The following is a 24,023-nucleotide window of genomic DNA, read 5'->3' as shown; positions in this document are numbered from 1 at the left end:
CATACAAAGAGCTAGAAAGGGAGGAAAACATAATGAGAACAGATAACGTTAATAACTAGGTGCAATCAAGTATTCTTTGCATAGCCCCCTTCATCCAGAAAGATCCTAAAACAATTTATAGACTACAGCGGGATCTGATGCAACAACACTGGGAATGGACTATGGCAGCTATTCTGAATCAGTGAAAATGCACAACAGGTTTTAGGAAGGAAAGTGAAGAATAGCTATGAAACCATAGGTGGAAGTTTAAGAGGCAAGATGTAGTTCCCCCAGGTTAGGATCTGATCAGCATATTTACCAGATGATACAGTGACCACAAAGGGTCAATAGTTTGGTTTTACACTGCATTCCAAAGATGGCACTCTCTAGGAACACAGTGCCCAAGGCATCTGGTTCAGGGACACAGTGCCACTTAGTGAATCGTCCGTGCTACTTACTGCCATGGCCAGGTTTTCCTCAAAGGTCTCCCAAACGACTAAATACAATCTTCCAATTTATGGGGGATCACCATGCAACGGGAAAGGTACGGTTAATGCAGTGGTTTTCATGCTCTAAGTGAACTATTTAATAAGGAAACCATCTTATAGCAGATGTAGAACTTGATTGTATGAAAAGATAAAATTAAGATAGTATGAAAAGACAAGATGACTCGCCTGCTTTGATGCAATGAATATGGTTCCATTCCCACCATTTCCTCAGTGTACAGTAGGACTTTTAGAATGGGACCATTTTTCCTTGCCTTCTCTACTTTAGCTCATTTTACAGTTTGGTTCTCTCCTCTTGTCACCACCACTCCAATTCTGGAATCTGTATATCTGGGGTTGAATTTACACCAGAAAGAAATCCCAAAGATTAATGAAACAGCTACACAGAGTTTTGGTGGAGGTGGGTTTTTTTTTAAGTTGTTTTTTTGAGTTGATGAGTCAAACAAACCTCTGGAAATCCTTGATTGGGCGGCAGTGGAAAATATTTGGCAATGAACTAGACCTAATAAGCCTTTTACCGCTTTAATGTTCAATGTGCTGCAATATTCAAAGTACCTGCTTGATACTCCAAGATAAGGTGGAATTCATCAGTTTCCTGCATAGATTCTGGTGGGACAATTACATTATCATCAAGTAGTTCATGGAGTTTAGGACCAACTGGACCACAAAGAAGGATCTAGAAACAAAACAAAACACAATCTAAATAAGGATGCAGTGGCATGTCCTTGATGAGCAAAATCTGCAAGCATGTCTCTGTACTCGTGTTAAGTAGCACTCTTCATATTTTTCTGAAGATAACAAAGTCACTCCATGGACGGCTCCCAGATTGACTCACCTGTCTGATTAGCAGTAATGGTGGAGGGCAGGAGGGGCATGTATGCAGACAGTGCACAATACTTTCTCAAGGCTTGTTTTTTAATTTTTTAATATTTTTTTTGAAGATTTGAATAATGAAACTGGTAGCCATTAAAGTGAGGGGCTGATGATCAACTGCTGTTCAAGCTTCTCAAGACTATTCCAATAATGCACATCTGTTCCTACTTGCAGCACCCTTAATATTCCAATACAGTCTAGGGGTATGGTCTTCACTACCCTTCTGATCGCAGGCAGTGATCGATCCAGAAGGGATCCATTTATCGTGTCTAGTCTAGTTGCGATAAATTGACCCCCGAGCGCTCTCCCGTTGACTCCTGTACTCCAGCGCCATGAGAGGTGCAGGCAGAATCAACGGGGGAGCGGCAGCAATCAACTCACCGCGGTGAAGACACCACAGAAGTCACTCTAAGTACATCAACTTCAGCTATGTTATTCACGTAGCTGAAGTTGCGTAACTTAGATCGATTCCCCCCCTCAGTGTAGACCAGGGCTAAGAAAGAGAGTGGGGGAGGGGCACTCTCCAAAGACTGCTAAACTGTGCAATAACTGTGACAAGAAAAAATGCCTATTAGAAATATCTTCTAAAGTTGAAGCGTTTCCTTAGATGAGACTTGAAACCATGGTGAATTGCTAGTACATTCACCCAGTGACTTGATTTGCTTATTAATATAGCTAAATTTCTATATGAAACAATATTGCCTAGAATGAATATCTGTATTTTGTATTGTATGGAAACCCCACCTTCAGGCATCACAGGATTAAAACAGGAAGTGTGGCAGTTGCTCCACAGTACCATACCGAGAGCCATCAAATACACCCATGGGTGAATTTGTTTCAGACAAACCATCTGACTCCCACTCACTGCACCATAAAGAGTTCTCGAATTTCATAGAATTTCATACAGAATAGCAGAAATTAAAGGAGGACCAAGACCACCCAATCATGCATATTTGTCTATTAAAGATCACATCAATATATAACCAGTGGTGATAGAAAGACTAACTCATGGGATGCAGCAAAAAGAATGTTATAATTAAGACAAAATATACTGGATATAGAGAAGCTTACAAACCAGAATCATTTCCTCTCTGTGTAGCGTAACAAGCAGTTGTTCTGGGTCAGACTCGGCTTCCACTAAGGAACATAATCTAGTGGTGTGATCCCCAGAATATACTTACAAGTGGTTTGGAGCCTGATTACAAACAATTAAATAAAACCAAGTTTTTGAGACACTTACCTTCAGGTCTGGATTTGTTGCAAGTTTCTGACCAATTAGGGCAGCATTTCCTCCCACATAGAGCTGTAAGAGATAAAGCATATGAATGTAATCCTTTTTATTAACAGTTTTATAGATGGAGTTCTACATATCTGCAATAACTTTGTCAGAACAAATGAAGTTAACCATGTGCTTTGATGGGACTACGTCAGAATAATTCCATAGTTCACTGTCCAACACAGTTTTCTCCAATTTAACAATTTTTGTCCCAGGATGTTGTTATTTAGCCAGTATTAGCCTTCTGATAGACCACTGGACCATACATTTCAATTTGTTCACCCCCTAAGCATTCCCAAATGCTGTCCATTTAATTTGTTATTTTTATTTGGGGAGGGGAGGATATGTTCTATCCTTATTAGTGAGCTGTGCAAACAATCATTTTAAGATATAAAAAAGATTTATCGAGCTCAAGGCCAATGTACACAAATGAGAGAGACTCTGACAGACATCATAAGCCAAGCCGGTGCCAGAATTCCAAGTAATTGAAAAATAAAGCAAGATTTACTGAGCTATTGTGATTAACACTTTCTATCGATACCATTTTGCTAGATATGGAGTTCTTCAGATAAATTTACTACCACTGGCACCACAAGACAAAGGTTGTGAAATTCATAATCCAGTCACTGTGAACATGTACAAAACCAGATCCACAAAGCACCAAAACCACAATATGAGCTTGTTTTTTATCTTCAACTTCTCCCCACCTTGCAGTGTAGAAATAAGGGAGTTCATCAAAAGCTATAGGAATTATGAGAACTAGTTTTAAGAGAAAAACAGGTGGAAAGCCAGAGACTAGAGAAAAATGAAATAAAGAGGATTGAACCATCTAGATAAAGGATCACTTGAAAGTCTAGTGAACCCATCAACTCCCTCCACACAAATGGGCCCTATGGAGACAAACAGCTTGGCTTCTACTTGGACTCCATCTGAACATTCCTGAGCCTGCTACCTATGCTCGATAGACCCTATATATAGGGAGCAAAGCCTGTAAAGCTTCTTGAGATGAACAAATCCAAAATGGTGCTCTGGGTTTCACAGCTCATGCTAGACCGGAACAATATGTACTACCCATGGTATCACAACAGTGTTCAAACAATGGTTGGGAAAGCCTGGAGAATGTAATGCATTTGACAGGGAGAAATGACTGGAGTTAACAATTTAAAGGAGTGACAGAAAATGAAAAACAGAAGGGAAAGAGGGAGTGATGACAAAGGAAAACTTCAGTTACAAATCAAACCTTGGGCAAGAGAGTCAAGGTGCAAAACAGGCAACAGAAAGACAAAGTTGCAAAACGGTCAGAAGACCATGGAAACCTAGAATAAGAAGTCAGCTGCAAAAGAATTCAGAGCTTTTCCTGGCTCGGAAGAGCATTTGTAAAACTCTGCATAAACAATCTGCAGAAATTATCTACCTTAACACTAAGTGTCAAATGGACACATGGCAAAAAACTCCAGAAGTCTTAATGTACGTCAGAGCAGATGAACCAACTAGGAGACGGGTGTTTTACAAAGACTGCCTCCTCTCTTTAGCTCTAATGCCAGAGAGATGTGCATTTCCAAGCCTTATATCATGGAGCTTCTGAAATTTATGGAAATGTTTTCAGTTCGTTATTCTTGGATCCACCCCCTCACCACCTGCACCATTTAAAAAAGTTAGAGCCTTCTTTGTGGTATCAGCTTTGCCCCTCTGTCATAAAACAGACATTTCATTTGTTGCCTAGGTTATATTCAACAGCATTCTTGTGAATGCCATTTAAACTATCAGAGCCAAAGTATATGCTATGCAGATTTTGGCAGGCTGGGATGTGCAGAAAGAAAAGACAACTCAACATTCTGCAATTTAGCATCCGACCAGATAAGCAGAGTTAGAGAAGAATTACATTTTCAAAGAAAGAATTTGTACATTAGCAGAGTGTTTAGATTCTCAGCAGCTTCACATAAAGTGATCAAGTTTTTTTAAAGCCAACTAATATAGTAAAGCAGCAGTGTAAACTTTTGTTTCCTGAACATCTTGCACTATCATTTTGAAGGATGAAAAGGGACATGAAAGCTGCTATACAATTTGTCAATGTACAAAGGATAAGTCTTCTCAGACTAGCCCTAAAATAGAGAACACACCTGTGCCCCAGGGTACTCTGAGGCTGCTCGTGCAATGTGATTGAAGGTCTCCGCATCACTGAAGAAGCGCTCAGCAGCTGCCCCCTTCTGCATGAAAAGGATGAAGGCTTCTTTAAGGTCCTTCCTGGAATTCAAGACAGCATGATCTTTCCCGTCCCCAGGATCAAGACCAAGTGCCTGCAACAGCTTCACACCGGAGAGGATTACATCTACACAGGCATTGACTCTGGGAAAAGAGGACAGAAAGGAAAAGTGAGCTGGGAAAACAGAGAAAGAAAGACTTGGGGGGGACTTCTAAAAGTTTTGGGAGAAAGTTGCTGTGTTTTGGCTTATTGAATTTGTTAGCACTCGGATTCTGGAGAATTTTACAAGCAGCTTCAAGAAATGCATCAAGCATTGCTTTAACTGACAAAGTGGCCTGCTTTTGACCCATTTTTATTCAACTAAAAGACTGTGGACTAGGGACAGATTTTCAACTCTGTGTTCAAATTAAAACAGGGACTGGAGTAACACTCCTTGTTTTAGGTACTTGTGTGCAACAAAGTTGTTGCCTCTAATAATGCCATGTTGTGTATTTTATTCAATCCTCACACAGGCATGAAACACAAAATGGGCAAAATAGCAGCGCTTATTACCTGCTAATGGATGCAGGGTGGGAAAAGAAACAAGACTGGACTGGATTGGAACTGGGTTCTGTCTGATAAAGACTTTCCCTCTTTATCACATTCCAGTGTAGAATAAAGGAACGTTTCTTACTTCTCAGGAGCGTTGAGGACACTGGTCTTCCATTCTGACCCTGGTTTTACCATTTTATATTTGCTCACAGTTCCAACCCCCAAAGAAGTCAGTCAACTCTCTGCTACACGTGAGAAAATCTATTTGGGATATGAAGATCTCAATGGTGCATACAGATGGACGAGCATACGTATGCAAAATGTCTGACATGTAAGCATGGAGCAGGCACTTGTTTATAGCCCCAGAGAATTCTGCCATTCTAAAAGGCACTCTGATACTGTGGCGATGATGGTGCAAGAGCCTGAACAGAATCAGTAACAGTGCTTATACTTACGTATACTCATACCTAGAAATACAAAACCTTCATTTTAAAAATGAGTATTCCAAAATACATCTGTAAGGGAGACTAGATGGCTCAGGAGATCAGCAGTAACACCCAGCCCTGGTCTATACTATGAGTTTAGGTTGAATTTAGCAGCATTAGATCAATTTAACCCTATACCCGTCCACACGACGAAGCCATTTTTGTCGACTTAGTGGGCTCTTAAAATCAATTTCTGTATTCCTTCCCGAGGGGATTAGCGCTTAAATCGACATCACTGGATCGAATTTGGGGTAGCGTGGACACAATTTGACAGTATTGGCTGCTGAGAGCTATCCCAGAGAGCTCCACTGGACAGCACTCTCAACTCCGATGCACTGGCCAGGTAGAAGGAAAAGCCCCGCGAACTTTTGAATTTCATTTCCTGTTTGGCCAGCGTGGCAAGCTGATCAGCACAGGTGACTGTGCAGATCTCATCAGCAGAGTTGACTATGGGGTCCCAGAATTGCAAAAGAGCACCAGCATGGACTGAATGGGAGATACTGGACCTGATCACTGTATGGGGAGAAGAATCCGTGCTATCAGAACTCTGTTCCAAAAGACGAAATGCCAAAATATTTGAAAAAAAATCTCCAAGGCCATGAAGGACAGAGGCTATAACAGGGACCCGCAGCAGTGCCACGTGAAACTTACGGAGCTCAGGCAAGCCTACCAAAAAAACCAGAGACACAAATGCCCGCTCGGGGTCAGACCCGCAGACATGCCGCTTCTATGATGAGCTTCATGCAATTCTAAGGGGTGCCCCTACAACTACTCCACTCCTGTTCGTGGACTCCTGCAAGGGAGTCTCACGCAACAGGGATGAGGATTTTGGGCATGAGGAGGAGGAGGAGGTTGAAAATAGCGCATACCAGGCAAGTGGAGAAACCATTCTCCCCGACAGCCAGGAACTGTTGATCACCCTGGAGACAGTACCCTCTCAACTCGGGCTCCAGGACCTTGAAGGCAGAAAAGGCACCTCTGTTGAGTGTACCTTTGTAAATATAATAGATGGTTTAAAAGCAAGCGTGTTTAATGATTAATTTGCCCTGAAGACTTGGGATACATTTGCGGCCAGTATAGCTACTGGAAAAGTCTGTTAACATGTCTGGGGATGGAGCGGAAATCCTCCAGGGACATCTCAATGAAGCTCTCCTGGAGATACTCCCAAAGCCTTTGCAAAAGGTTTCTGGGGAGGGTAGCCTTATTCCGTCCTCCATGGTAGGACACTTTACCATGGCAGGCCAGTAGCATGTAGTCTAGAATCATTGCATAAGAAAGCATAGCAGCGTATGATCCTGGTGTTTGTTGGCATTCAAGCAACATCTGTTCTTTATCTCTCTGTGTTATCTTCAGGAGAGTGATATCATTCATGGTGTTACCGACACCCAGTGCCGAGAGGCTGAACAACAGCTTGAGTTGGTTCGTTACCCGGTGTGCTACACCCAATAATCACAACGGGGTGGAGAAGCAGAAAAGTTTATTTGAAGCTTCAAAAAGGTACAGGGAGATTTGAATCTCAAATCCTGTACAACAGAGCAGGAAGTTACACAGGCTTTTATACATCCTTTTTCCCAGCATACCCCAACAACTCCCCCCTTTGAGAACACTCAACAGCCTTGGCTCTGAGTTTTCTCACTTGGGCTACTTATTTTTTACAATATGACTTTGCATAAGCACTTTGTGATAGCTCTGAAGAGAATGACTTATTAACTTTTGCAAAAGGGCCCTGACACATGATACCGCACAGCATAATACCAGTAATACAAGCAATACAGGAAAGAGAAATTTCAATAGCAGGCTAAATAAACCACCAAGCCAAGACGACAAACCCCAGCCCGCTATTTGTGTCTTTTAAACAGTAGCTTTAGCCCGAGATCGTCACTAGATGAGGAGTCAGCAGGTTGGACAGTCCACTGTTCTGCTGACGAGGGGGCAGGTACTGCCTTCAGATGAGAGTGATGGATCCAGTTCTTGTGTCCCTCGATCTTTGCCGCTGTGTGGGAGACCAGCAGGACGGTATAGGGTCCTTTCCACTTTTCCTGGAGAGGCTCGTCTTTCCAGGTGCGAACAAGCACAGAGTCACCGGGCTGTAAGGAGTGAACGGGAGAGTCCAAGGGGAGAGGCTGGGAATCCTTGGTATACCTGTGAAGAGACAAGAGAACAGCAGACAGGGAACACATATACTGTGACAAAAAAACATTACCCAACTCCCATTCCCCTGACAGAACCGGGGTGCCATTCATGGGCCATGCCCTTTCAAACATAATTTCAAAGGGACTGAGCCCTAATCTACCCTTTGGGAGAACGCGGATACGGAGTAGGACGAGGGGCAAAGCATCAGGCCATCGCAGTGAGGCTTCTTGGCACACTTTTGAGAGATGCCGTTTAAGGGTCTGATTGGTACGCTTCACTACACCACTGGCTTGCGGTCTCCAGGGCGTATGGAGTTTCCAGGGGATCTGTAAGGCATGTGAGATGCTTTGAATGATTTTTGACGTGAAGTGTGTCCCATTGTCAGATTCCATCCACAGGGGGAGTCCAAAGCGAGGAATGAGCTCCTTAACAAACTTGAGGGCCACTGTCCTGGCAGTGCAGTTACGGCATGGGAAGGCTTCTGGCCATCCGCTGAACCGATCCACTATGACAAGGAGATATTTGAACCCTTGGGTCCGGGGAAACTCAGTGAAGTCTATTTGCCACACTTGTCCGGGGCCCGGAGTGGGTTCTAGGGCAGCTGGTGGCACAGGATGTCCCGGTCGGGGGTTATTCTTTTGGCAGACTAAGCAGTCTGCTTGTACCTGGGCAGCCAGGGGTCGGAGTCCGGAAGTGATAAAGTATTTTCCCATTAGCTGGATAAGTGTTTCCCTGCCAGCATGAGTGGTTTGATGTAGTTTCTGCAGCACTGGCTGGATTAGGCCCTTTGGTAAGAGGACCTTCCCTTCTGGGGAATGGAGCCATCCCTCCTTTTCCCGGAGACCGAGTTTGTCAGTTAGCTGTCTCTCCCCCCCAGAGTACTGAGGGGTTGGAAGCTCCCCTACTGATGGGATAAGGGCATGTATATGGGCGTTTTCAGCCTGAGGGGATGGCAGGGTGGCAGCATGCTTAGCCTCTCTATCTGCCCGGGCGTTACCTCTGGCCACATCTTGATCCTCCCTTTGATGGGCTTTACAGTGTACCACCGTCACTTCCGAGGGGAGTTGTATGGCTTCTAGGAGCCGGAGGATTTGGGGCCCGTACTTGATTGGGGAGCCTTGGGCTGTCAGCATTCCCCTTTGCTTCCATAGGCCAGCATGAGCATGCAGCACACCAAAAGCATACTTTGAATCAGTAAAAATGTTGACCCGCTTTCCTTTTGACAGTTCAAGTGCACGGGTCAGGGCTATTAGTTCGGCAAGCTGGGCAGAGGTCCCAGCAGGCAAACCTTCAGCTTCCACAGTGTCATGGAGGGTCACAACAGCATAACCCGCCCTCCTTTGCCCATCTATTACAGTACTGCTACCATCAGTGTACCACTCATAATCTGCATTTGGGAGAGGTACATCCTTTAAATCCGGACGGCTGGAGTACTGGACATCTATGATCTCTAAACAGTCATGTTTCTGTTCCTCTGTTTCTGGCAAGAGAGTGGCTGGGTTAAGGGAGGGGCAAGGCTGTAGGGTGACTTCAGAGTTCTCTAACAGCTTAGCCTGGTACCGAGCAATCGGAGCCTGGGTGAGCCAAAGCCCTCCCTTTGCATCTAATAAGGCTCGGACCATATGGGGAGTATAGATTTGCATAACCCCTCCCAATGTTAGCTTCTCAGCTTCCTCAAGCAATAGGGCAGTAGCTGCGACCGCCCGTAAACATGCCGGCCAACCCTTTGCAACCTGATCCAATTGCTTAGAAAAATAAGCCACAGGACACTTCCATGCTCCTAACAGCTGTGTAAGCACTCCTAGGGCCACCCCCCCTCGTTCATGTACATACAACTGAAACGGCTTAGAGAGATCTGGCAGGCCCAGAGCCGGGGCTTCCATCAATTTTCTTTTTAGGATTTTAAATGCCCTGTCAGCCTCTGGGGTTCAATAGAAGGGGTCATGATCTGCTCCTTTTACACAGTCGTACAGGGGTTTAGCCCACAGTCCAAACTCTGGGATCCATATCCTGCAAAAGCCTGCCATACCCAGAAATGCCCTGAGCCGCTTACGGTTACTTGGGGTAGGAACTTGACAGATAGCTTCCTTTCTTTCGCTTGAAAGCTGACGCTCCCCTTGCCGTATGTGAAACCCGAGGTACCGTACCTCTGGGAGGGCAATTTGAGCCTTACTCCGTGCTACACGATATCCCCGGAGTCCAATAAAATTCAGGAGGCTCACGGTGGCTTTAAGGCAGGGTTTTTGGCCCACAGTGGCAATTAACAAATCATCTACATACTGCAGAAGGAGAGCCTCCTCATTATCCCACTCCTGTAGGTCCCTGGCCAGAGCCTGGCCAAAAAGGGTGGGAGAGTTTTTAAATCCCTGGGCCAACACTGTCCAGCAAAGTTGCTTTTTAACCCTTTTTCGGTCCTCCCACTCGAAGGAGAAGATCTCCTGTGATGGGGTGGCAACTGGGATGGTAAAGAAAGCATCTTTTAGATCAAGGACTGAAAAATGGGTATACTGTCCCCCTATAGAAGCCAATAAGGTGTACGGGTTAGGGACAAGAGGGTGCAGAGTCTTAACCCGTTCATTGACTGCCCTTAGGTCCTGTACCAGCCGATACGTGCCATCAGGCTTCTGTACGGGTAGAATGGGAGTGTTCCAGGCTGACTGACATTCCCGGAGAATACCATACATTAGGAATCGATCTATAGTTTCCTGTAAACCTTCTCTGGCTTCCCTCTTGATTGGATACTGTTTTACTTGCACTGGGCCTTTCCCTGGTATGAGCTGAATAGTAATAGGGGTCTGGTGGGTGGCCTTTCCTGAAATCCCTGATGCCCACACGAGGGGGTACACCTGGTCTTCCCACGGACTCCATTCTGGGGCTTGCATGGCTGAGGGCTCAACTGCAAGGGTCATGATCCAGGCATTCTCAGGGGGTAAGGTAAGGGTTATTTCGTCCTCAGTAAAATGCAGGGTGGCACCGAGGCGACAAAGTAGATCCCGTCCCAGCAGAGGTGTTGGACACTCAGGGAGGTATACCAGCTTGTGGGATATAGTCCTGTCTCCCAAAGCACATTCCGCTGGGGCATACACTGGGCACTTGGTGTCCCTGCCTGTGGCTCCCACCACAGTAAGGGAATCTGCTACTGGCAACTGAAGAGGCTGATTTACGGCAATTCGGGCCGCTCCAGAGTCCACTAAAAAATCTATTTCTGAGCTTCCCACCCGCATCTTTACTCGGGGTTCCGGGGGTAGGGTGGTCCATCTCCCCTGACACCCCTATTCCTGCTCCACCATCGCCATCATAGGGGCACCCCCCTTTTCTTTCCTCTTTGGGCACTCATTTTTCCAGTGTCCCTCCTGTTGACACAGGGCACACTGGTTGCGACCCAGTCGTCTCTCCTGCAGGCCCGGACAGTTGTGTCCACGGCCCCTTCCTCCCCGGCCACTTCTCTTAGTGCCGGCCTGTACCGCTGTTACCATCAATCTCACTTGCTTTCTCTCCTTCTCTGTCTCTCTCAGACTATAAGCTCGGTTTGCAGTCTCTAAAATTTGTGCCATGGTCATACCCATTAAATCCTCCTTTTTCTGTAACTTTCTCTTAATAGCAGGGGCTGCTCTGCTCGTAAAAATTCCCTTAATAATTGACTCAGTTGCCTGATCATCGGGGTCTGCATTAGTGTTCTGTCGAATGGTGTCCCGAATACGCTGTAGAAAGGCCCCTGGGCTTTCTTTTAAATCCTGCATTACTTCATATGGCTTTGCCCAATTTTTATGTCGGACAGCCGAGTGACGGAGTCCATGTAAAAGCAACTCCTTATAGGAGGTAAGGCGGGTCATATCCCCATGATCATTTGGATCCCACCTGGGGTCTGCTCGGGGGACTTGTGCATCCGGGTCAGGGACATTAATACGATCCCGGTCGTACCGTCTCTGTGCCTCCTCCCTTGCCTTGGACACAACCTGTTGTCTTTCAACCTCAGACAATAGGGTTCGCAGGAGGACGTTACAATCGTCCCAGTCCGGCTTGTGACTACTGAGGCACCCCTCAAAGACTGATATAAACCTGCTTGGGTTGGTGGAAAACTATCCTGCCTGTGCTTTGAAAGCAGCCAAATCCACAGGATTAAAGGGCACATGAGTATAAACCTGCATAGTTGTGGCAGGACGCCTGTCTGATCCAGACCGGGCGACTTTAGTTTCGGTGATTAAGGGGTATAGGCCAACCATTGGGGACTTACAAGGTGTGGGTGTAGGGGCCGAAGGGGACACCGGCTCTGCCATTACAGTGGGGGTGGGGGTCTGGGGACTAACATTAGCTGCTACCGAACCAGTTGGAGTCAGATTACAGCGCTGTAAAATATCTGGTCGAGTACATAAAGTCTGAAACAAATGCGCATACATATGTTCATTCCATTTCCTTGTTCTCTGACAGAACAGGAGTAACTGAAGGATCGTGTTGTAATTAATTGACCCTCCTGGTGGCCACCACTCCTGGTCCTCTAGTTGATATTGAGGCCAGTCAACTGTACAGAATCATTTTAATTGGCTCTTAGTCATCGGATCCGCACCAAATACCTTCCAGTTTGCTAGAATGCACTCTAGGGGCGTACACCGTGCCCTAACCCCTGAGCTCTGTCCCTGTCCCATACCTACAGGGTAACTCTGGGCGTCCCCAGGTTCCAACAGAGCATATAATCCGGATTTTAAAAGGTTCCTACCTTATCCAAGGAACCGGTTCTTCACCGCTGTCCTGCAGCTGCTCCTCCCCCACGTCTAAGGGACCGGTTCTTCACCGCCGTCCACAACTGCTTCTCCACTATATGAGTGCGTTGCACCGTTGTGCCCTCTGGGGTCGATCAAATCGCGTCTCCTCCGAGGCCCCCGATGAACTCACCGGTGCGCGCTGGGCGTCGGTTCTCGCCGCAATCCTCGACCTCCAGGAGGGGTCCGGGCAAGGCTAAATTGCAGCCTCGAGCCCACCCAGGGACGCCAAAAGCTGTTACCGGCACCCAGTGCCGAGAGGCTGAACAACAGCTTGAGTTGGTTCATTACCCGGTGTGCTACACCCAATAATCACAACGGGGTGGAGAAGCAGAAAAGTTTATTTGAAGCTTCAAAAAGGTACAGGGAGATTTGAATCTCAAATCCTGTACAACAGAGCAGGAAGTTACACAGGCTTTTATACATCCTTTTTCCCAGCATACTTATCCAATAGCAAGCTGCTCCAAGTATCCATATAGCCAGCCAATCCAGTTCCCAGCTAGTTCCCTGATTCTCTGTATCATTTGTTAAACTATACATAAAGCTGCTTTATTCAGCATTGTTCTTCCATATCTCCCCTATTTGGCCTTGCTTAGTTTCAGGCAGTCTGACTCTGCAACATACTGTTGCAGATTCTCAGCATAACTGCTGTGTGTGCCTCCAGGCGGGGGGGGGGGGGGGGAGAGAAAGGACACTTGGGCCTAGCATGCAGAGCTGCTGCGAGTGCCTCCAGGCAGGAGGGGGGGGGGCCAAGGACACCGGGGCCTAGTGCGAGGGGGCTTCATCGACACTCGTGGTCTTCCATCCCCTCGAGTTACCTAGTGGCCATGCCCCAGTGTTCCCAACAACTCCCTCCTCCTCACCTGGTTGAAATAGGGGAATTTTATTAAGGAGACATTCAGTGGCCGTTCCTGCTGGGCTGTTTGCCTGTGGCTGAAAAGAAATCACCTCCGATGTAAGCCACGTGGTGGGGGGAGGGGTGAAGTGCTCATCCCAGAGAATTGGGTGTGTGTGTGTGGGGGGGTTAGTTGGGTTTGTGCTACAACCTTAACCCAAAAAATCAGCCCCTTGTTTTAAATGGCCAATGTGTCTTTTTAAATACTACTCTCCCTTTTTTCCTCCCTCAGCTGCAAATGTTTCAATGCTGCCACTATCATCTCCACCCCAGAGGCTAGCGCAGATAAGAAGGTGAAAAAAAAAAACACACTCGCAATGAAATGTTCTCTGAGCTCATGCAGTCCTCCCGCATTGAAAGAGCCCAGCAGAATGCATAGAGGCAGACATCAGAGTCCAGGAAAGCACAAAATGAACGCAAGGACAGGAGGGGCGTGCAAGAGGATAGATGGCTGAAGCAACAGGAGAGGTGGCGGCAGCGTGATGAGAGGAGGCAGAATGCAATGCTGAGGGTACTGGAGGATCAAACAGATATGCTCCGGCGTATGGTTGAGGTGCAGGGAAGGCACAGACTGCCACTGCAGCCCCTGTGTAACCAACCGCCCTCCTCCCCAAGTTCCATAGCCTCCTCACCCAGATGCCCAAGAACACGGGGGCGGGGGCTCCGAGTACCCAACCACTCCACCCCAGAGGACTGCCCAAGCAACATAAGGCTGGCATTCAATAAGTTTTGAAGTGCAATGTGGCCTTGTCCTTCCCTCCTTCCCCACCCCACCCGGTGCTTCCCTCCTTCCCTACCCGTCCCGGGCTACCTTGGCAGTTATCCCCCTATTTGTGTGACGAATTAATAAAGAATGCATGAATTTGAAACAACAATGACTTTATTGCCTCTGCAAGTGATGATCGAAGGGGGGAGGGGAGGGAAGGGCGGTTGACTTACAGGGAAGTAGAGTGAACCAAGGGGGTGGGTTTTCATCAAGGAGAAACAAACAGAACTGTGACACCGTAGCCTGGCCAGCCATGAAACTGGTTTTCAAAGCTTCCCTAATGCACAGCGCACCCTGCTGTGCTCTTCTAACCGCCCTGGTGTCTGGCTGCATGTAATCAGCAGCCAGGCGATTTGCCTCAACCTCCCACCCCACCATAATTGTCTCCCTCTTACTCTCACAGATATTGTGGAGCACACAGCAAGCAGTAATAACAATGGGAATATTGGTTTCGCTGAGGTCTAACCAAGTTAGTAAACTGCGCCAGCGCGATTTTAAATGTCCAAATGCACATTCTACCACCATTCTGCACTTGCTCAGCCTACAGCTGAATAGCTCCTGACTACTGTCAAGGGTGCCTGTGTATGGCTTCATGAGCCATGGCATTAAGGGGTAGGCTGGGTCCCCAAGGATAACTACAGGCATTTCAACATCCCCAATGGTTATTTTCTGGTCTAGAAAGTAAGTCCCTTGTTGCAGCTCTTCAGACAGACCAGAGTTCCTGAAGATGCGAGGGTCATCTACCTTTCACGGCCATCCCATGTTGATGTTGGTGAAATGTCCTTTGTGATCCACCAGTGCTTGCACCACCACTGAAAAGTACCCCTTTCGGCTTATGTACTGGCTGCCTTGGTCCTCTGGTCCCAAGATAGGGATATGCATTCCGTCTATTGCCCCACCATAGTTAGGGAATCCCATCCACTATGACTTGCACATTTCCCAGAGTCACTAACCTTAATAGCAGCAGCTCAGTGATTGCATTGGCTAATTGGATCACAGCAGCCCCCACAGTAGATTTGCCCACTCCAAATTGATTCCCGACTGACCGGTAGCTGTCTGGTGTTGCAACCTTCCAGAGGGCTCTCGCCACTCACTTCTGAACTGTGAGGGCTGCTCTCATCTTGGTATTCTTGCACTTCAGGGCAGGGGAATACAAAGTCACAAAGTTCCATGAAAGTGTCCTTACGCATGCGAAAGTTTCGCAGCCACTGGGAATCATCCCAGACCTGCAACACTATGCGGTCCCACCAGTTTGTGCTTGTTTCCCAGGCCCAGAATTGGCATTCCACGGCATGAACCTGCCCCATTACCACCATGATGTCCAAATTGTCAGGGTCCGTGCTTTGAGAGAAGTCTGTGTCCATGTCCTCATCACTCTCGTTACCACGCTGCCATTGCCTCCTTTTGCAGATTCTGGTTCTGCATATACTGCATGATAATGCACGAGGTGTTTACAATGCTCATAACTGCGTTGGTGATCTGAGCGGGCTCCATGCTTGTCATGGTATGGCAGCGGCAGGACAGCAGGAGAGCAGAGTTGCAGCGGAAGCGGAGGTTGGATGACCAGTTTTGCACACCTATTGCACTGTCTGCTGCCAGGACACAACAGCTGAGCAGACAGCATGCTTACCGTGGTATGGTGAGACAAGAGCAGGAGAGCAGAGTTGCAGCAGAAGCGGCGGATGACGACGGTCAGATAGAGGACCTGCGAGACCACCAGGAGAGCAGAGTGGCAGCAGATGCGGTGGTCGGAAGACCAGTTTTTCCGACCTACTGCACTGTCTGTTACCAGAGCAGGAGAGCAGAGTGACAGTGGAAGCCGTTGTTTGATGACGAGAGTTAGCAGTCCTACTGTACCATCTGCTGAAATCAGTATGGCACCCGCACAGAAAAAAGGTGCAAAACGATTGTCTGCTGTTGCTTTCATGGAGGGAGGGACGACATGTACCCAAAACCACTTGCGACAATGTTTTTGCCCCATCAGGCATTGGGCGCTCAATCCAGAATTCCAGTGGATGGTGGAGACTGCGGGAACTGTGGGATAGCTACCCACAGTGCAACGCTCCGAAAGTCAACACTAGCCTCGGTATTGTGGATGCACTCCACCGACTTAATGCGGCAGTGCTTTAACATGGCTGCGTAGTTGCAGCACCAGTGGTGGGAGAGAGCTCTCCCAGAGCTATAAAAAAGCCACCTCCACGAGGGGCGTAGCTCCCAGCGGTGGTGCACTGTCTACACTGGCACTTTACAGCGCTGAAACTTGCAGTGCTATGGGGGGTGTTTTTCCACACCCCTGAGCGAGAAAGTTGCAGAGCTGTAAAGTTGTATTTTCGACAAGGCCTAAGTCCCCGTGTAGAGAGCACTCGGTCAACAGAAGAATTCCCTCCCATTGGCATAGAAAGTGTCAACACTGAAGCACTACAGCAGTGCAGCTGTGCTGTTGTAGCATTTTAAGTGTAGACAACCGTAAGATTCGTAGTTACAAATCTGTCACTCTTGGTAAGACAGTGCATGGTACCACCAAAGATTAACACCCAAATTCAAGGATAGTTGCCACTCTGGGATTTGTTTTTCGTTGTTTTCTATAGGGTGGGGAAGGTGAAAAAGAAAAATCCAGACGCACCCATGGTCACACTTTTCAAGGGGGTGGGGGAGGTTTAAAGGGAACTGGAGAAGTACCATTAAACTGATTATTAACTGAAAGTCATGCAAATACAATCTCCACCCTAAAATTAAACAATTTGCTTCCCATTCCCCAAGGTCTCTCTCCTGAACTTTTGGTTCTGTTGACTCCTCTACCAGCCCCACAACCTTAGGTTTCTTTTCTTTTTTTTCACTCTTTCCCATTTGTTTAAGGTTCTCCTGCCCCCGTTGCCCAGCTTCATCTCAAAGGCCTGGAAAAATATGGAAAACAAAAAACTACACACAACACAGTGCCCACTTCTCCAGACTGCTGCCAGCATGATCAGTGTTACACCTCTGACTGGCCAGAATGGGTTGCTGGGCTGAGGGAACACACATTCTACCCCCACGATGGTTCCAGCCCTTGAGAAGAGCCTTGCATAGATCACTGGCATATTTTAAGGAATGTTTATGTGAACATTTTTATTCATTATGTTTGTCAGCATTTCTCAGATACCAAGGAAGGACATAATTACTGGGGCAAGTTCAACAATTACTATACTAGCATCTCTCTGAACGCAGCTTTCAATCACATCATTTCCCCATACCAGGATTTCTAGCCATCCACACAGCTATTGCAGCACATTCAGTTTACACTATGTTCTTACATGGCCCTAATTACCTGGATACCTGAGCTCCTACACATGCACTTTCAGTCAAGAATGAGAAGGATAAAAGTGGTAGGCAGACTCACTAAGCACTGCGCCATCTCAGTGACCTTTCTTGCTGCATTCGCTTGTGGGCAGTGCAAATCAGGCAAGACACAAACTAAAGGACATTAAAGGCCTGGCGAGTTCTCAGAGTATGAGCTGAAATACTTTGTGAACTATCAGAAACCTTTCCTCTGTATCCTGCAATGAGCTTATATACGATAGAAGCTACAGTCCTCACACACAATGGGCGGGTGGAAATGAAGAAACAGTAAGATCAACCAACATTTCTACGTCAAAGCCACCGGAGCAAAGGTCAGCAGCCTGGTGTTTTACTATACCATTAACAATGCAATAAGGACATGAACCAGTTATGTTGTTTGAAGTGAGAGCTGCTCCTACACCTCTAATAATTTTCCAGATATCTTCCTTCTGCCTCCCACCCCATTTCTCTACCACACCCTCCATGCTGTTAATGTACTCCCTTAACATTAATGCCTCTGTATAGTCTGAGCACTATTAAATTTGAGGCCACAGGTGTTCAGTGTATGCATCAATAGATCAGCCTCTTTAAAGCAGACTCAAACTGAGAACTAAGTGGTTTATAAAATGATGTTTTCTTCCACTCTAAGCATGGCAAAAAAAAAAAAAAATCAGACACCAAAAATAACCTCACACTGTATTTGTCAACGTCAACTATTTTACTATTTTTAGGGAATATCTGCATCATTGTGAAAAGTTTCATTCTGATACAATTTCAAATCACCAAGCTGTACCCTGCCCAACTGTTTTAACACCAGCCACAAAATAATAATTTAGGGTTAGAAAAGAAATTACTTCATACTTGAGGATTAGTCAACTAGCCAAGGTCTAATTGTGCTGTCATGCCCTGAAATGTAAAGGAAGTAGAATCAAGTATTGATTTGGGACATGGATACACTGGAAACTCTCCCAGCGCTTCTGGTAATCCACCTCCACTTGCTCCCAGCGCTCAGAGCCTGTCTATACTAGCTAGCGCTTTAAAGCGCTCAGACTTGCTGCGCTCAGGGGGGTGATTTTTAACACCCCGAGCCAACAAGTCTGAGTGCTTTAAAGCACTAGTGTAGACAAGCCCTGAGTTGCAATTTCATCAGTCAGTCTGATGGGGCATACCAAACCCACCTATTGATTTCTGGAAAGAGTTAATGAGAGCCTGTGGGCTCAATCAGCCTCACCACCCTGCTGTTACACCTCCAGTAGGTATCAAGCCTGGAGGGAGGAGTTAAAAGAGCTGAACAATGCAGCTCAGCTGGGGGCTGATGAGAAGGAGAGCAGGCTCTCAGTGATAGAAGGCTGGCTACAATCATGAAGCTGAGTTGGACTGCTAGCATACAGAGCCTCCTGGAAGGCAGACAGGCTGGCCTGGAACAGGAAGCCCCAGGTAGTTGGGAAGGGAAGTGAGTCTGCCAAGAATTCTCTGTACTGATGGTGGTGGAAGTCTGAAAGGGCCCTGTGGAGCCAGGGCCTGCCCTTCTAGGGGAGTAAAAACTCTCCAGCAGCAGCAGAACCAGCTAGGTGGAATAAAGTACTAAGAAGCTCTGCAGTGAGCCTGTGGAAGAAGCTTACAGTGGAGCTGATACACTCGGAGCCCTGGAAGAGGCTCTGACAAAGGCCTAAGATAGGAAGTGATCCAGGGAGCCAGCAAGGGAATCTTTTTTGTCTGGCTTTGATTGCTTATTAAAGGGTCCCTAGACTGGAATCCAGGGGAGAGAGAGGACCTGGGATCCTCTACCAGCCCTCTAAGGGGTATGGACTACTAAAACTCTGTTTTGTATATGCGGTAAGGACTAGTGAGTCCACAGTTGGACTAAAGGCCCAACACAAGGTGGATGGACTACTGTTTGCTGGACTACTGGTATACCCCAGAAGGGGTGGGACTCTATGTTACCAGGCCAAAGGGCTGAGTCACATGAAGAAGCTAACCACTATGTGGCCAAAGCGGCTGTCAACAGGGGGTGCCTAAGGAGGACAGTATGCTATGCCACACCCAGCAACAAGGGGGTTCATGGTCTGGTGAGTCAAACACGTACTGTACAGTGAGCTTTTAACTTGATTATTTAAACTAGAGCTGTAAATTAACCGCAGATAACCCATGTGATTAACTGAAAAAAATTAATCATGATTCATCGCAGTTTTAATCTCACTGTTAAACAACAGAATACCAACTGAAATTTATTAAATATTTTTGGATGATTTCAAATATATTTATTTCAATTACAACACAGAATACAAAGTGTATACTACTCATTTTTTATTTTTATTACAAATATTTGCTCTGTAAAAATGATAACAGTATTTTTAATTCACCTCATAAGTACAGTAGTGCAATCTCTTTATTGTGAAAGTGCAACTTACAAATGTAGAAATTTTTTTGTTACATAACTGCACTCACAAACAAAACTATGCAAAACTTTAGAGCCTACAAGTCCACTCAGTCCTACTTCTCATTCAGCCAATTGCTCAGACGAACAAGTTTGTTTACATTTATGGGAGAAACAGCTTCCCATTGCATTCACAATGTCACCAGAAAGTGAGAACAGGCATTTGCATGTAACTTTTGCAGCCGGCATTGATAGGTACAGTATTTACATGCCAGATATGCTAAACATTCGTATGCCCCTTCATGCTTCAGCCACCATTCCAGAGGACATGCTTCCATGCTGATGACACTTATTGAAAAAATAGGGCGTTAATTAAATTTGTGACTGAACTCCTAGGGGGAGAATTGTATGTCTCCGGCTCTATTTTACCCGCATTCTGCCATATATTTCATGTTATAGTAGTCTCAGATGATGACTCGGCACATGTTGTTCATTTTAAGTACACTTTCACTGCAGATTTGACAAAATGCAAAGGAGGTACCAAAGTGAGATTTCTAAAGATAGCTACAGCACTCGACCCAAGATTTAAGAATCTGAAGTGCCTTCCAAAATCTGAGAGGGATGAGGTGTGGAGCATGCTTTCTGAAGAACAACACACGGATGCGGAAACTACAGAACCCGAACCACCAAAAAAGAAAATCAACCTTCTGCTAGTGGCATCTCACTCAGATGATGAAAATGAATATGCATTCGGTCCGCACTACTTTGGATTGTTATTGAGCAGAACCCATCATCAGCATGGACACATGTCCTCTGGAGTAGTGGTTGAAGCATGAAGGGGCATACGAATCTTTAGCGCATCTGGCATATAAATATCTTGCGATGTTGGCTACAAAAGTGCCATGTAAACACCTGTTAATTTCAGTGATGCTGTGAACAAGAAGAGGGCCACATTATCTCCTGCAAATGTAAACAAACTTGTTTGTCTGAGCAACTGACTGAACAAGAAATAGGACTGAGTGGACTTGTAGGCTCTATAGTTTTATATTTTATTTACAAAAAATAACTGCATTCAAAAATAATTCTACATTTGTAAGTTCAACTTTCATGGTAAAGAGATTGCATTACAGTACTTAAGTGAATTGAAAAATACTATTTTGTTTTTTACAGTGCAAATATTTGTAATAAAAAAATAACGTGAGCACTGTACATTTTGTATTGTTATAATTGAAATCAATATTTGAAAACGTCCAAAAATATTTAAATAAATGGTATTCTATTATTGTTTTAAATCTTGATTAATTGCACTATTAATCACTTAATAGCCCTAATTTAAACATAATTTAATACCTCTGAACTCGTTATACCCTCTCGTCTTTATTAGCGGGGAGTTTTCTTGCATTTTCTTGCATCTATATCCATTTCCTTTTGCTTTCTCCCTCCATCCCTTATTTTCCTTTTTCCTGCTCTACACCAAGTTCTTTACCTCCATCTCTGAACTTCTTTCCTTCCTGCTTCCACAAAAATCTCATTCAGTGCTCTACTTTGTCATCCTAATCCCCACATGTTCCTTACTCTCTGCTCTCACCTCCTACCTCCAGGGAATGAGCCTGTAGCTCCTTAACCAGCCATTCAGCCCACTAATATGTCCAAGTTTTGCACTCACTTTCAGCGAGAGGGGTTTTCAACCCCTGATAAATATGATTCTACAGATCCTTTTATCTAATGATCTCTCAGTAGTCCTGTGACTTTTATAATCCTTTTACAGGAAAGTAAACCGATGGCTTATCCGCCTGCACTATACCCAAGATATACTCTCAAATATGATCAAAAATAGAAAAGCCATGAAGCTTTCTGCACAAGTGGTCTCTAAAAGCAGAAAGACACTAGTCTGTACAGTCTTGGCCTCTCACACAGCTCTGCCAACACACCTGACCAAGAGTTACAGCCTACTTGTCTATTCCCTTTCAGATCTCTTGCGCAGAGTTTAATACTGATGTAAATTTGTGAGATCAGGATGAAATCAAACAACTTTCACTTCTGATAAACAAATTCAATAAAGCTCTCCAAAAAAACACCCATAAGCAGGAAAATCTTGATTATAAATGTAATACGCTATGCCCTTCACGTTTACTTTCTAATACAGTAAGCCCCAGGGATGGACACTGGTCCCAGTGTCACTTCTAGCTTTATTTTCTATTTTTAGCTTGCATTTTGAGATAACCTCTTAACAGGTCTGCAGTCCTGCAACGTAGCAGCTGTGAGCGGTGATAGAGGAAATAGGCCCCACGCGCTGACAAAGCACAAACTAGGACACGACGCAGCAGGCCTGCGTCTGTTTCACAGCGGCTGCCCGGCCTCTGGGCTGGCTCCCCGCGAGAGTCTGCCCTGATGGGCAAAGCTCGCCCGGCACGTCGCCCCGGCTTCCGGCGAGAGCGTCTCCGCCTCGGCGCTAGCCCTGACCACGGCCCTGCCGCCAACAGCTGGGCGCCGGGGGGGCGCGGCACTAGGTGCGGGGTGACGCCGGCAGGGCCCAGCCCCAGGGACCCGGGCCCAGGGCCCAGCTCAGGACTCCGCCCGGGAAGGGAACCGCGCCGTCCGGCGTGACTCACCCCACGGCCACTCTGCTCCACGGCCGGGCGGGCCGAGTGATGAGCGCCTCCCAGGCCGCCGCCATGCTGCTCTCGGCCGGCTCGGCCCACAGGCTGCCGGCCAGGTAGCGCAGCGCCGCGCCGGGCAGCTCCGGCTCCCGCACGAAGAGGTAGCCCGCGGCCAGGGCCAGCAGGGCCACGCACACCGCCCGGGGCCACATGGCGGGGTCCCGAGCCCGGCCCGGCAGCAGCGGCCGGGGCCGGGGGTCTAGCTGTCCGGCTCGGGGCGCGGCGGCCCCCGGCAGGCGGGTCTAGCCCCAGCCCAGCGTCTCCTCAGGAGGCGACCTGCCTTCTCGATCAGGCGACTCTGCCTGGGACTCGCCACGTCCTAGGAGCAGGAATCAATGGACGGCCAGCGGGGCCTCCCTACGCTATTTCCGTAACGCCACTCCGGGACGCGCCCCGACCTGCCTTAAACAGTTTAGGGAATAGCGACCAGCTCTATAGAAACAGCGCAACCCGTCCCACCGGTATGTACGTAACTTCCCAGTCACCCCAGACGGGCTCCGGCTGCGCAGCCGCGCATCTAGAATACGGCAGTGGCCGCGGAATACGACAACCAGCGTGCATGTACCAACAGGGGAATAGAGAGAAGGGGAACAAGAATATACCACCAGGAGGGAGGGCCGGGGAGAAATTTCCTTTGGAGATGAGGGACAGTCCAAGACGTGCACATGGATCAGGCCTCTAGTAGCAGCCTGGCTCTGTGCCCTCGGGGCTAGCTTTAGGGGCAGGTGACCACCTGGGGTGCCAGGTTTGGGGGGGTGCCAGGCTCGGGTTGCTGTGCCCGTCAGTCAATGAGATCTAAAGAATGAAGTGAGATGACTCACGTCCAGCTGCAGTATTGTGAACTTTGTTTTATTGTCTAATTATGAAAGTGTACTTGTGTTTTAAGATTTGAAGAGTATAAGTAGCAAATAATAAAAGACATATTTAATGAGATGACAGAGATATCCATTAAACCACTATCTATGCTGTGCTTCAGTTCGCGAGGACAAAGGTGAGAAAAGCAACCTTTTGAATGGAAGGACTAAGGTTAACAGTCTCAGGCTATCACTTGTTGTAACAGTAATACTGATCCACCCAAAGTTGGTGCACAGTTCAGTTTCTTGAGTTAGTACATTTCAGTTATTTGTAAAATTAAAAAGTTTCTATAAGCTTAGAGAAAACGAATTTTTTTTATTTGCTTATATGTGGCATAACTAAATACAGATTTACAGATGCTAGCATGCAAATTTATCATCTTATATGACAGGGATAAATCACACATGCAAAT

The 24,023-nt window shown here is 46.6% G+C and overlaps 2 protein-coding genes across 5 annotated transcripts in view; one reads left to right on the top strand and one right to left on the bottom strand.

Annotated features, from left to right (window-relative positions):
- The window catches only part of BBS4 (Bardet-Biedl syndrome 4), a 127,984-nt gene extending 113,432 nt beyond the window's left edge, over positions 1-14,552 (top strand). Inside the window, exon 16 of the mRNA XM_073363109.1 lies at positions 13,871-14,552. Coding sequence (XP_073219210.1) covers positions 13,871-13,935 — 65 coding nt within the window. The 3' untranslated portion in view covers positions 13,936-14,552. The remainder of the gene's footprint in view (positions 1-13,870) is intronic.
- ADPGK (ADP dependent glucokinase) overlaps positions 1-23,260 on the bottom strand; it is a 38,261-nt gene extending 15,001 nt beyond the window's left edge. For 2 of the 4 annotated variants that reach the window (XM_073363114.2, XM_073363115.2), the window contains exons 1-4: positions 22,709-23,260; positions 4,755-4,980; positions 2,599-2,661; positions 1,041-1,161 (exon numbers count right to left, since the gene is read on the bottom strand). In XM_073363114.2, the coding sequence (XP_073219215.1) occupies positions 1,041-1,161; positions 2,599-2,661; positions 4,755-4,980; positions 22,709-22,908 (610 nt within the window). In that variant the 5' untranslated portion in view covers positions 22,909-23,260. Of the gene's footprint in view, positions 1-1,040; positions 1,162-2,598; positions 2,662-4,754; positions 4,981-6,722; positions 7,996-22,708 lie in introns of all 4 variants that reach the window. The other 2 variants (XM_073363116.2, XM_073363117.2) reach the window with 2 other exon arrangements.
- Positions 23,261-24,023: the final 763 nt, after the last annotated feature.

The sequence above is a fragment of the Lepidochelys kempii genome, chromosome 10 (genome assembly GCF_965140285.1).
Source record: "Lepidochelys kempii isolate rLepKem1 chromosome 10, rLepKem1.hap1, whole genome shotgun sequence".
NCBI lineage: Eukaryota > Metazoa > Chordata > Testudines > Cheloniidae > Lepidochelys > Lepidochelys kempii.
This window is presented reverse-complemented; position numbering and strand designations above follow the sequence as displayed.